General features: G+C 37.5%; 1 protein-coding gene across 4 annotated transcripts in view; it reads right to left on the bottom strand.

Annotated features, from left to right (window-relative positions):
- TFDP1 (transcription factor Dp-1) overlaps nucleotides 1-14,703 on the bottom strand; it is a 43,175-nt gene that overhangs the window by 17,458 nt on the left and 11,014 nt on the right. For all 4 annotated transcript variants that reach the window (XM_051623762.1, XM_051623746.1, XM_051623772.1 and 1 more), the window contains exon 3: nucleotides 12,363-12,429. In XM_051623762.1, the coding sequence (XP_051479722.1) occupies nucleotides 12,363-12,429 (67 nt within the window). The remainder of the gene's footprint in view (nucleotides 1-12,362; nucleotides 12,430-14,703) is intronic.

The following is a 14,703-nucleotide window of genomic DNA, read 5'->3' as shown; positions in this document are numbered from 1 at the left end:
ATTTTCTTATATCATTAGTGTTTAATTAAAGCTGTGTAGTTTAGTTTTCAATCCAGCCAAGTCTCTCTTTTTCTCTCTCTCTCTCCTTCCCTACCTGGGTGGGAGGGGGGGGGGATCAAGAGCATTGTTGTCGGACCCGAGTCAAACGCTGACACACATTTTCTATTTTATTCCCTGTTTCTTTCAAATAATTCTTAAAATTCAATTTGCTTCTTCCCCAAACACCAATGCAACATTTTCATAATGTAACCTAGAACAACTTCAAGATCTTTCTTGATTACTAATAGCTCACTTGGGGTCCTCATCATATCTAGCTTAGTTTTGACCAATTATTAACCTACGGGAGGACCGTCCCATTCTATGACACCTTTAGTTTCTTTGATAGGCTGATTAAGGATGTTGATAATCAAGGGGGTTTATTGTTATTTTTAAGAAACTCAAGGACATCGCACTGATTAGATAACTCTTATCCAAATGGTTGTTGACTCTTTCCAAGCATGACTTTGAAAAGACATAACTTTATAGCTTTCCTTTCCACCTCCCTCTAGAAAAGTCCTGTTAACTCCTGTCCATTATTACATTTATCCATATGCTTACAACTTCCCTCCTCTCTTCAGCATTCAACTAATGTGTCTAACACAAGTCTGACTTACTACTCTACAGTTATCCGAGTCCTTAAAAAAAATCGTGTAGGATGTCACCTATCCTTCTAGCACTAAACGAACATCCATAGGTCTTCCCTTGTCCACTGATGCAGTCACTCCATTACAGAAAGCCACTAGGTTGGTCAGGCAGGATTTGCCCTTAGTAAAGCCATGCTGGCTGTCCTGAATAACCTCCCTGTCCTCCATGTGCCTTCTAGGAGGATCTGTTCCATGATCTTCCCAGGCACAGAGGTGAGGCTGACAGGTCCGTAGTTCTCAGGGTTCTCCTTTCAACTCTTTTTAAAAAAGTAAGTGTAATCTTTCCTTTCTTCCAGTCACTAGGGACTTCACCTGACTGCCATGACTTTTCAAGTATCATGAAGAGTGGCTTGGCAACTAGAATCAGTCAATTCCTTCAGGAGTCTGGGATGCATCTCATCAGGTCCCATGGACTTGTGTTTGTTCAGGTTCCTCAGATGGTCACAAACCTTGTCTTAGCTTATGATGAGAGGGACTTTGTCTCCCTGGTCTCTGTCCTGTGGGCCATCAACTTGAGAGCTGTGAGGAGAAGGGTTGCCAGGGAAGACTGAGGCAATAAAGTTGTTGAGAATCTCAGCCTTATCTTCATCTCTTGTTAGTAGTTCACCACTGTTGCTCATCGGGGGGGTACACTTTCCTTAATCTTCCTTTTCTGGTTTACATACCTGTAGAAGCCCTTCTTGTTTTTCTTTACATCTCTTGCCAAGTTCAGCTCCAGCTGCGCCTTGGCCTTCCTGACCTCTGCATAAAGGGAAGAGTACACACTATGCTTCTTTAAAGTTTTTAATTACATTTACATTTCTGTGGTGCTGTGCCAGAGTTAATTCATGCAACTGAACGAACAGAAACTACAAGGTACCTCTGTCTACATGACACAAACTGGCAAGGAAATACAAATGTAGTAGGAAGAACAGCAGCACACACTTCAGTCTGAAGCAAAGTCAAAGTCAACCTATAAAAGGCATCATACTAAAGAGGAAAGAGCATATATATTCAACAACAGGGGAAAATAAGAGAAAAAATGGAGGGGTTTTTTTTGAGAGTATTTTCAATTTATCACTGCTCAAGTGCATCCTACTGTTTTCTCATTTACCTGTTGTACAAACATTTTTTGCATACCTACCTGCATTTTCATCAAGGGCTCATAATGCTCTGGTTTCACAGTGGTTTGTGTGGTTTGTTTGGTTTTTAAGCGTATAAGCAGAAATAACTTAATTAACTTAGATTCACAAGTGACTGAAAGTTCAATTTCTCAAAGGAATGTTACGAGTAATTTTTAATTACTGTTACTCTTACAGCAATCACTACAATCCAAATAATCCAAATATATTGTGGCCAATATATGATGTGAATAACAACATGTAAAAATTAAACCACAAGTTTGCAAACACCTTCCTCTTCTGGCACCAACTCTTGTTCTTTTTCAAAACAAACATAGTAAACATAGTTCCTGACACTGTATTTTTTTCTTCTTTATTTTTTCCTGTTTCTAAATACTTTAAGAACATGGAAAAGGCCACACAAAGAATACAAAAAATTATGCCAAGGGATATAACTACTACTTAAAATCTCAGTCTCCCAAACATCACCAGTTTGGAAGACTACCCTTAGTAACTTAAAAGCAATCACTAAACTTAAATAAAGTAGAACATCAATATGAAGTTCCAGAATGCTGCCAAACAAAAGATAATTATACTGATAGGATCAAGCAGTAATGCAATCTAAAACTTGCATAGCAGAAGTAGCAGCATGTTTTAACAAAATCTATTCTTTATCTGTCTACAAACTGTTCCAAGTAAAAGCTCTCTTTATACAGAGTATGCAGTAAATAGCCTTCTTTGGTTACTGATTGCATTTAGGGCAGAACTCTGGAAACGGTCCTTTGCTTGCACATGAAAACAAACCCAAGAAATTTACCAAAAAGAAATAACCCCTTGCAGAATTTTAGCAGTAAACCAGACTGATGATACAGACAAGTATGAACATCTTAAGTAACTTGACATGGCACAGAAAAAGACACAGTACTGTTAAAATTAGAGGAAGGAGTGCCCTCTGTAGACAAAATAGCAGATCTGTCTAAAATCTGACAACTTCGGTTCGTGTGACAGCACTACCTTTGAATCCTGTGTTTCAGATCAAAGCTGTTGGGCTGAGGTACTCCTTGCCTCCAGAGCAGAAATCCCTTTCTAGGTTCAGTACCATTTTCTGACGTAATCTGTCTTTATGTTTTCTTTATTTGTGGAAGAGAGGGCAATAGGAGCAATTCAACAACAAAAGGCAACAGAAAAGCAAGTCAATTTCCCAATAATGCAGTCTCTAACAAACTAAGTATTGTCAGTTGGGTCTTTTAGCACAGAAGAAACGTAGCACATAGTGGAACAGGATTTGATAAGAAGGTAATTTTGCAAGCACCCTGGCAATCATTATGTCCCAAAATAAGAATGTGCAGAATGAGAAGACAGTGGTTTGTCAGAATGAAAAGTAACCCCCCTACCATCTCCTGAAACACTCAACCGAACTCTGTCCAGCAGACCATTTTGTAAGTAAATACTCTATGTGACTGAAAGTTAGAGGGTTATTTGAAGAATAGAGAAAGTTAAGAGAAAATTAACCCTGCAGATGCCATTTTGCAGTATAACCACTCTTATGAACTCCAGAAACTTCTGTTGTAATTACATTAAGCTTTGAAATTGATGGTTTTAAAACAGAGTAGTTGGAATCTAGCTTAACAACTGCTACACAACTTGAACACAGCAATACTAAGGCAGTCTCAATACATGTAAAACATGACTTACATTCTCAAAAAGATAACAGTATCATCGGTTACTGGATAAAACTCAAAACTAAGTGAGCATCAGTTGAAGAGCCCAGTGAGTCTCTTTTGGGAAACCAAAAAAAGACCAGCAAGACTTTCAAGTAACAAGAGGAGTATAAGGAAGGGACACACACTAGTGATTGTCACTTCTGAGGAGGTCAAGTGCCATTCAGAATGTTACATTCCTTATTTCAGGAATTAAAATGTCAATAGGAATAGAATTTCTATAAAGACAGAGTACTACTTTATAGTAGTACTTATAAAGTAGTACTGCTTAAGATGCATATGATACAGATTACATGAAAACTCAGAACTATCTGGAAAATGTTGTAGATTCAGTTTTGGCAGTCTTATGTATGTGGATTTTTCCTTCTTTTTGGTAAGAAAAGATAGGAGGGGAAGAAGAGGGAATCCGATGTCTACATCATTAACAAAATTCCATACTATGACCATTTTGTAAAGCAAACACAAACAAAGCTAATTCCAGGTCTAGGCCTGTCAATCAAACCTACTGCCTATAATAAACAAAATCCTAAATTAAAAAAGGCAAACTAGTCTTAATTACACAATACGTCCCTCTCTTCCCAGACCCACAACTCCAAATTGGTGTCTGCAGAAAACTGCCTGAAAAATTATCAAATTTCAAATTAAAAAGTGAGCAGTCTCTCTTTACAAGAATGTAAAGTAGCTTAAGGTCACCTAATTTTTTGCAAAATTGTTTTTTCAATTTAAAAGCTCTGGGTTATCAGAATAGATTTCTCTCAAGGTCTCTGCAAATCACAGGCCTTATTACAGATACTGCTAGAGTGTTCTAGAAGAACTTTTATTAGATTCACTAATCTTTAGTCATGGCCTCTACTTGTCTTCATACCATCTTCAGTTAGCTCTTATTTGCTACCATCCTGTTCAAGGAATTTCCATTTGTCTAGTTCGGCCATGTAGCTGACAGATCAGTGTGTTTTTACTAGTAACCTCTTTCCTAAATAAAGCAAGAGCAAAGCATCTGTGTCTCCCGCAAACAGAAAGAAAAACGGAATTTTCAAATAATTCAGAACTAGAGGCTTAAAGATGCCTTGCAACTCTTTTTCTGAATGATTTTCAAGGCCTTGAAAGACTCCAAATAACGGAACCCAAAAAGCTCCCTGGAGAGCGAGAGTTCTAAAAATGGTCCCAATCTTCAAGCAGCTCAAACACAGGTCTGCAATCTCTGAAGTCAAGATAGAGATGAGAATGAATCCTATTTTGGACAGCAGTGAAGCAGAGCTCATAACATCATCTGTAGTCACAACTGGACTCAATTGGAGAAAGCGAGAATTGCAGAGCTGTAGAAAGCTGGTAGCCCAGTCAGAACACAACCAGATAAGCTGAGCAGGTAGTCTTCAACTTCTCTACACGCGAACTATCACTGAACAAGAGGTGACAAAACAACAAGGTATCATACCAAAATCATTACATGAAAAGTTTTCTGTATGAAGGATGGGCTAGGCTTCCCCTTCTTTCTCTACCTCAATCAAGACAGCAGTAAACAGTGAACTAAAGCCTCAAACTCATAAAGCTGCTGCAATCAAGTGACCAATGCAGTGCTTGGCAACAATCTCATTCTACCCCAACACGAAATAAAGGTGAAGGTGAAATTAAATTCCAAGCAGTTACCTCCAGGACTGTTCAGTGTTTCCTGTGCATTTTGCTTTACAAAAACTACCCTAAAACACTGAGCCTGAACTGTTGCCTTCTTCCAAATGCAACAGGACTCCTGAAGATGCACCTATGATAAAACTTTAGTGTAAAGATGCCATTAGACTGCATTTTATCCAGTAAGCCCCCAGCCCCCATCACCTATGAAGAAAATCACTCCTCAGCACAAAAGCATCAACTTGACTACTTTCAGGTTATTACATTACATACATGTGTGTGTATACACACACACACACAAAGATAATACATATAAAGGGTGTACTTAGAAGATCTGGGAAAGCAGACTGAGTTGACAATTATGTCTTAGTCCGTGAAGCTGCAGTTTGTAACGTCTCTTACAAACAACAGACATTTTAGAATTGGAACCCACTGAACTCTTTGTTGAGGTTATCAATCTACCATAACTTTGACAACATACAGTTCTCTGCCAAGTCAAGTAAAAATATTTCTGCTTATTGAACAAGTCACAGCACCCTGTTAAGAAAACAAATGTGCTCATACAGCAATTCTAAGCACTTTTACAAAGACATCAATCTTCCCCAGTGTGTGGTACTAGTAAGTGCTTAAGTAATTTCTTGTATCAACTCAAACTTTTAGGTGACTCTTATCCTTAGATACCAGTAATACTTTGCTCTATTACAAATCAGTCTTTGTGAAACTCTGTTGAAATAAACTGTATCATCTACCTTTAGACTTTAAAAAAAATCTTTTTAGACTTTTCCAAATACGACTCCAATTTGCAAGTTTTACTTCACCAGCTTAACTTTCAATATTAGTAATTTTTTGAATTACCACTGCTGCAATAATACAACAAGCATTTTATAATCAATGTTCAGACAGAGGTCTGTTTTCTAAAGTATGAATCACAGGCTTTGAAAGAGATCTCCACTTCTGTTCCAGAGGAACAACTCCAGTCAGTGCCAAAACTCAGAGAGGGTTTGATCTTGCTAATAAGATTAACAAAACCATCACAATGCAAATGTTTCTTGTCATAAAGAGAACAAGACAAAGTTACGCAGTGTAGGAACGTAAGAGTCTAAATACATCTTAAAAATTTAGATATTTGACCAAATCTGAAATGAATCTGAAATGAAAATGTTCTTTATGCCACATTTTAAAGTCTAAACGGTGAAAAGAGCTAGACATCTTTAAAAAGTATTTTCAGGTTATGTACCAATAATGCCACCTACTGGCATGTCAGAAGATAAAAATTTTCCTTCTGAGTAGTTTTTAAATTAAGAGTATTAAGTTCAATACAACATTAAGTATCATTGGTTATCTTTTCACTTGCACTCACCTGAAGCAGATTATTTATTTCCCTCAAATATCTTCACAAGCAAGGGGCAGGATTAGAACTGAACAGTGTTCTATTTAATATTTCAACACTAACCTGACTTTAACAAGGACCCAAATGTAACCGTTTTCTTCAAACTGAAACCTCCCCGAACAGCAAATTTTCTAAGTCTCTCAAATTAATTGCCAAATAACTTCTAGAAGACTCAAACTTGGGAGAAAGTTTTACTGGTTCCGCACCTATTAAAAATTCTCTCCAACCCATACATATTCTCCAACCTTCAAGATTAATTCTAATTATAGTTATCACTCAAAGTCCATGTACAGAGTGAATTTAGGTATTTCAGGTTTGAGCAATTACCCAGGTTAATATTCCAAAACAAAGACAGGAATTAGCAATGTTGTGTTTTTTTTTTTTTTTTATCCCAGAATGGAAACATGGAGAATGGAAAGCTGGAACCTAGGAAGTTCCATTTAAACATAAGAAAAAACTTATTTACAATGAGAACAACAAGGCACTGGAATAGGCTGCCCAGGAAGGTTGTAGAGTCTCCATCTCTGGAGATACTAAAAATGCACCTGGATGCAGTCCTGTGTAAAGTGCTCTAGGTTATCCTACTTAACTGGGTAAGTTAGATTAGGTGATTTCTAGAGGTCCCTTCCAACTCTTACAATTCTGTGATTCTGGGAAACAAACTAAAATAATAAAATATCCAAATGAGATTATCCTTGCCTTGTAACACAGGTATGCAAGAAGCAAACTACTACGATCAATTTGAAATTCTGGCCCACAATAAACTGCTCTTATTATGTCCTCAATAAAGCAATTAATCCTTTTTATTATTGCCAGGAAAAGAAGAGAGCAGTAAATCACTATTTGAGTGCCCTTTACTTGACCTTTGACATTTTTATAAACATTCCTTCCAATTATAATTTCAACGTTTGCTAGTATTAATTTAGTCACAGTTTCTACAAAACCCATTCCTGAATATAGGGTAACAAGCAACTGAAAGGGTCCCATGTAATGATGTTCTCAGTAATGGAGGCTTTAGGGAAAAAAAATGCAAATGAATATTTTATTATAAGCGAAGGAAACTTCCAACTGCTTCCGACAGGATTTAGCATTATTCCACGATGTCACAGTTGAAGTAGATACCACAGCACAGGGCAAGTGGCAGATATAAAACCATGTAGCTTTAAGAGAATTCATCAGTGAAAAGACATCTGGATATACAGCTACCTTTTGCTGTCCATGTTAACTCACGGGCAGAACAACATTTTAAAGGCACCTGGCATTGCTTAGGACTTCCTGAAACTAAAACCTTCCTATCTCACTTTCGGCACATTACATACATCTCTGATTATCTCCTGAACCAGAAAACTATCTCTCTGCTTAACAAATACACCAAACCTTTCATAGTCAGACTTGTAGTACACCACATCACTCTAGACAAAATCTGGGGATTTGCCACTTAGACATTACCAGACTATCAACTCCACAGACCTTGCACTTAAGAGGAAAGCTGCACTAAGATGTAATAAATATCATACCTCCCCGAAGTTAAGAGCTTTTCAACAGCACCACCCTGCAGACAAACATGCTGAAAACCTGCATTACTCAAGTTTCCTAATCCAAGAACTGGCAAATACTCAAACAGTAAACAAATTTATCCATTAAGAAAAACTGATTAGATGGTACACTTTCTTAAATGCTTCTAAGATCTGGGAAATAATATGACCTTGGAACACACAGGGCTAGATAAAACTGGTGTATTGCTCCACTGATACTTAACTTACCTTCAAGGTTTAGGCTTCTAGACTAAATTCTTAGTGGTGAAGGAACAGAAGGAGGCAGAGAGAAAATCTTCCCCAATGAGCAGAGCTAATGGTGTCACCTTAACACAAAGGAAAACTTGCACCTTGCTTCAGCAGCTCCATGGAACTATTTTTTACAGGGCTAAATGGGGTGTCACACTCCGTTAATGGAAATACACAGGGGTATGAGAAAACACAGGCGAGTTTACACCCAATCTCTTCTGGAGGTTGCACAAGAAGTGGAGGAAGAACACACAAGCTTCCAGCTAATTTCTACCACATATAAATACTGATACTCTCTTATTACACAGTAAAGCTGTTCCTGAAAACTGTTCTAGAACATTTTCTAGAATGGTAATTGGTGCCCATGACCAATTTACTCAAAATTATATGCATTATAAACTCCACAATTTTCTATTTTTTTCTTTTACTATTTTCTCCTCTTAAATAAAATCAGTGTCTTTTTTCAAAACAAAAATCCTAATCTGGAGCTCATGGTTAAGACCAGCCTGTCCAAAATGAATTAGATTGAAGCATGCCTCCATCAGTTGAAGTAAAAAAGTCTGTCTAGATTGGCAACCTGTTTCTGACAGCAGATATTATTGGATATAAGGACAGGAGTTGCATACAGACAGTATTCCCTAACACACTCATTCTTCCCCAAGTTCTACAGCTTTAGGACTTTTTGAGCAAGAAGTGGTTGTACAGCCTAACTGTTCAGTATAGCAAGGTAAGTGATACTCCCTTGTCATCATTCATCTAAGAAACAACAGCTACATACCGTAACAAAACAAGTCTAAAAATAACCTGTGCACAGTTCCCAGATTTCTGCCAGTGCAGATTAAAGTCCATTCACAGGCTATTCTGTGCAGCAGAAGCTGTTCAGGCTATAAAGAATAGGTTGCATGAACAACCTGTTTCAGCCAAAAGAGTCAACTTCTGCTTATCTTTCATACATGATACATATACCTACCAGTTGGTCCCATATTCACTTTATAGACCTTTGATGAAGTGTTACAGAACCACTTCAAGAAAAGTATTCTGTTCTGTTTCTCCCAAAACATATTTTTGCAAGTATGTCCTTATAACCCAGCAGACAAGTCCTCTGCAACTCCCATAAGAGCTTTATTTCTCTGACAGCTGAGCTTCTCCTCCTTTTACATCTGGCTGGCAACATGTGGAAACTGAAGCAAGTCATAGAGGTTGCATTCTCTATTTGCGGAGGGTCTCAAAGTTGGACTACTCTGAAAAGATGCTGGAATGAACCCTCTTATATCACTGATCCAAAGACCTTGAGTGCTGTGAGAGCACAAGGAGAACGAATTTCAAAAACAGCCATGTTCTTCATTCTCTCTGAAGTACATGAGCCTGCCCTAGTACTGCTGTTGGGGTCAGCAGACTGGGCAAAGCAAATCCCTCATCTGACACAGTACCGAGATTGGATCCCAAATAAGTAACAGTGTATTCTCAAAATTTCCTTGTGATTGACCTGCAACTTCCAGAAAAAAAACCATTCCTTTTAAGAAATACAAATTCAAAGGGGAAGAAGAAAAAAACCCACTTTTAATTATGTCCATCAGAGAAGAACAGAAAGATTCCTTCAATTTATCTGAAGTACACCAGCTACACTTCTGCTACTCTGTGGAAAGCTTACTCTGTGTTTTTTATCTATTGCTGTGGATTGAATCCTCCTCATTGTGAAATTAATAGAGAAATTTTGCACAACCTTCACAAGACAGCAGACGACTGGACTTCTTAATATAATGGCATGTATTGTAGACAGCTACTTTTAGAAAGCACATAGTACTTTTGTGTATAGTAGTTACATTTAAAATTCCAACATTTAAAGACTACACAAAAAGCCTACAAATTATTTTATAAGTGGCAACAGAAATCAAGTACTATTTCAGTGAAAAAATGTTGATGCATATCAGAATACATCAGTGATAAAATATTTGTCTTAAACTCTGATTAAGGCTACAGAGCTCACATATAAAACACAGACAAGCTAGATGCAAGAAACAAAATTATTAAGCCAAGAAAAACAGTTGTTTCTTCTCAATATTAAGAACCAATTTCTGTCTGTTAACTTTACAAAACTCCCCTAAAAGCAATGAAGTGCAGAAATTAACTTAGTTTGCCTGCATTATTTGTGGCAGGATACATTAAGAATAGAGCTTGACTCTGCTGCAGGCCTATAATCAACTATTTAAATCACCTGAATTTGTTTTAGAAGCTCTACAAATAATTAAATGTTCTCTATTTTGCCTAGTTCTATGTTAAGAGCTAAATAATAGAAGATTCTCATTTCCAATTCTTGGTGTTTCAACTAACTCTCTACTGACTGTAACAGGGGTCTAGACACAGATGCCTATCTGCCCTAACAAAAACATCAGTTGTAATGCCCATAGAGGGTAGGGAAAAATAATACAACAATTAAGGAGCAGGTTAATCTACCTGTACACTTTTTTTGTTCCAGGGTGTGTGACTGTGCTTATAAATATACATGTGGACCAGTTAATAAATGTCAGTTGCTCAACCATTGGTGCCTTCTCCATCAAGAGTAGATCATGGCAGATTAGTCGGGTTTTTGTAAAGCAATGTGTATTTTTGACAAGGGAATGTCAAAGAGAGAGCCTATTGAAATTCCTATTAAATACTTGATGTACTTAGAAAAACTGTTAAGACACATTGGTGGTGGCTCAACAGGTTTTCCTGAAACAGTATAGAAAATATTAGAGCAACAGTACTAATTGAGTTCAGCTGACCTGGACTACAGGTTAATCTGAGAGTACTATCATAACCCAATAGCACAGGAAGTCAACAGATTTGTCACCAGTGAGGTTTACGAAAGCATTAGACAAGAAGAAATAGGTGACTGTCCTAATAAATTTTACCCTTAGTACAGCTATAAAAGCACACTGTCTGTCACAAACAAGAATAAACCAGACTATCACAATTTGAACCAACGGCAAGGGAAAAAAAACCGTTTCACCACAATCTGTTGTGAACCACAAACATGACTTTGCATAGAAAAACTACTGATATGACTGGAGTCATATAAACTATTTTCATACCTTGCATTCACTAAAGTTGATTAAAACCATCACACAGGCTCAAAGGCTGTCTACAAGGAAAATCCAGAGGACAAAGAGCTGATCTGATCAGCAATCTAACAATGACTAGTTAGCCTGTCAAACTAAAGATTATTAACATACACAATTATTTATAAAGAGTAGGTAAACACACTGGAGAAGACTATTCAGCTGAAAGCCAACACTGCCACCAGCAAAATTCATAAACTGGCAATAAGATGCTTAACTGGAAATCAGAGCACAGTTCTAGTCTCACTATGGAAACAGCCTCTCCCTAAGAATACAGGGGACAAAAATCTAATATTCACATATAGCATGTTCAGTTTACAGAAAAGGCGTTATATGATATAGTTGTCTAAAAGTGCAGACAACTGCAACTCAGTAGTACTTCCATTTTCCACCCCCAACTATACTAACTGTAAAGTACAGCCAATAACTCCCCAAATGTTTAGATACGTAGGTTTTGAGCTTACATATCAAACTCACATTTACAGCTTGTGTTTTATTAAACTGCTTGATTACATTATACTATCACACATGCACAGCCATTATCTACAAGTCCAAGAGAGTTCTGTCCCAAATAGTTTCAGATAGGCTAACAGCAGTGCAAATGTACTATCATAAAAACCGTCACAACCCACTTTTAACTGCTACATTCCTGCATTTTTCCCACTTGCTAAAATACAGTGCCCCAAAAGATGTTTTAGACCACTCTCACTTTTATAAAATACACAAGTTACACTAACAAGAAAATCACGTATGGTATGACAAACCTCCACTGAACTTCACATGCAGTTTACAGACAACTATAAACCACAGAAAATCTACAGTTTGCTTTCTGATTATATAATATACAACTTCAGAAAAGCTTTAAAAAAAACTATGCTAAGAATGTAGTTTAAAGTGACTAATAAGCATAACAACTAAAGATCACAAAATTGAGTCTTACAAAAACTGTGTTCTTACCTTTTCCAGGACTTAGGTTTTGGTCTATAAACACCTTAAGCTCTCCATTGGCTTCAATTAGTCCAGCCTGTTGAAGAAAGTAACTTTTATTAGGTTTACAAACACAGACAGCCTTTTATTGTTAAGGATGGAAGAAATCACACCATAAGTCTCTACTGTTACCACTCACATTTTGTCACAAATCTGCCACTATGTAATGGCACTGTTTGCGACATATTTGACAAACTTTAAAATCTTTATTTTATAAGTAACATACTCTTAAAGCACAAGCAGATAATTAGTTTTTGCCAACTTGCTATTTTGTGTTCTAAGCTTTTACAGTGTACATGCATTGTTTTGACAGACAGCTGAACATCCTTCTAATTAGAACCACTGAAAACAGCAACTACACCTTTCTGTCTCAATACTATTCACCTACCACAGAAGCTAACAACATTGCAGCAAAAACAGTAGAGGTGGTTGAGAATGCCTTAAGACATTTTAATCAGAAAAGAAGACATTAGGAAGAAACACCCTGAGCGTTTCAATTACTATTTTTGAAAGATCAGAATGTAAAGCTCTTAAGTGAAACAGCTATAGGATTATATACAAGTTAATAAATAATCACCATACTTTGAGAAAGCTCACCGCAGAAGTTATTTTTCTAAACAATACTATTAATTTTCTGCTTGAAAACACCTGATGCACTAATTCCTTGGTATCTCCAGGCAAAACAGTTCTGAAAAAATAATGAGAATGCAGAACATAATGGCTGTTTCCATTTAAAAAGAACAGCAAGAAAGTTAACACTTGGACTTAAATATAGTTCAGCACATGGTGCTACAGAGTCTGAGAAGTCCCTAGCTGCATTTTGTGAACAGCTGGTATGTGCAGGCTACTGCCGATCTTCCAAGAGACAATGAAGTGGCTTGCATTCAGTCAGCAGCAAAACTTCTCCCCTAAAAGCCTAGCTGAAGAGCTCGACTTGGGATTTTCCCGAAGTTCAGCAAACCAAGCAAGCCACTAGAGGCTGCTGTGGTGCTGTTATTATCCAGGTGTATGACAACAGAGACTTCCTAAGACGCGGAACTTCACAATACTTTCTCTCCTCCGTGAAAAGGAATGGGGGAAAAGAACATGCCCAAACACCGGGGACAGGCTGGAAAGTGAGCAGAAGAGAAGTTCTGCTCAGAGAAGCATAAAGAGCAGTGGCTAATGCCATAGCAGCGATGAGGGCCTGGTGGTGGCACAAAGAAATCCTAAGTGAGGAGACAGTGGAACTAATGTGTAGAATGAAAAGCCAGTGGCAGTTCTATCCTCAATTCTGCTAATTTTCCTACTCAAAAGTAATGACAGAGCACTGTTTTAAGGACACTGCTACAACTTACCAGTACACAAACACTGCCTGTTCTCCATCTTGCCCAACAGCAGGGACTCAAAAAGGTTCACTTGAGCAAATGGCAGTTCTACTGCACTATTCCCAGACACCAGAGATTTTTATAAGCCTAACTCTTAATAACACTTACTATGTAATTCAGAAGGGCAACAGACTATATCAGACACTTTCAAAGAAAGAAGGTATACTTATCAACATGAAATGGGTGTCGTGCACAGATATTACTAGAGCCACTCTGTGACATTCCAGAAAGCTGGAACCCCATGTGCCATACAAAGATGAATTCTAAGTGTTACACTGTCCTCCCATTCTACCTCATTTCACAAGAGTGTCAAGCCACACAGGAAGTGGTTTCATTGTCATAGTTTTTTTGAAATGCAGTACTTACTTTCAATTCAACAGCAGAAAGGCCTTGTACTCAAGGACTCCTGCAAATTCTCTTTTTCCATGAGTATCAAAAAGATAGCAATGAGACTGGAAAGACAATATATTGAGTTTGTGGTCAGTGGACTGAAATTACACAAGTCACTGAAAAACTGGAGAACATTGGGGAAAAACACTGCATTTAATCCATAAGAGAATACAACTGGAAGAAAAATCAAAGAACAGAAATCACTGAACAACAAGAGTCCCCTCAGGAAACATGACACTAATGAAGAATACAGCAGTTACAGCTCCACCACCTTTCCACACGTGTCTTACTAAAGGTTCAGTTCTAGCAGTTAAAATGACTGGTAAATATTCAACTAATTTGTAAGAGTATGCCTAGGAAAGACTCCAAGAAAACTATTTGGAAAGAGAAACACCAAATCCCACAGCACACACCACCCCCTGCTGTTATTATTCACAATGAAAACTGATTTCTAGTGAAAATTCAGTTATTTCAGCCTCAGTATGCTCTTCATACTTCTGGATACACTAAAGGTTATCAGAATTTATCTACAGTTTTGAGACTACCCAGTCACA

Source organism: Apus apus, chromosome 1 (genome assembly GCF_020740795.1).
Source record: "Apus apus isolate bApuApu2 chromosome 1, bApuApu2.pri.cur, whole genome shotgun sequence".
NCBI lineage: Eukaryota > Metazoa > Chordata > Aves > Apodiformes > Apodidae > Apus > Apus apus.
The sequence above is the reverse complement of the archived record's forward strand: the minus strand, read 5'-3'. Positions and strand labels throughout refer to the sequence as shown.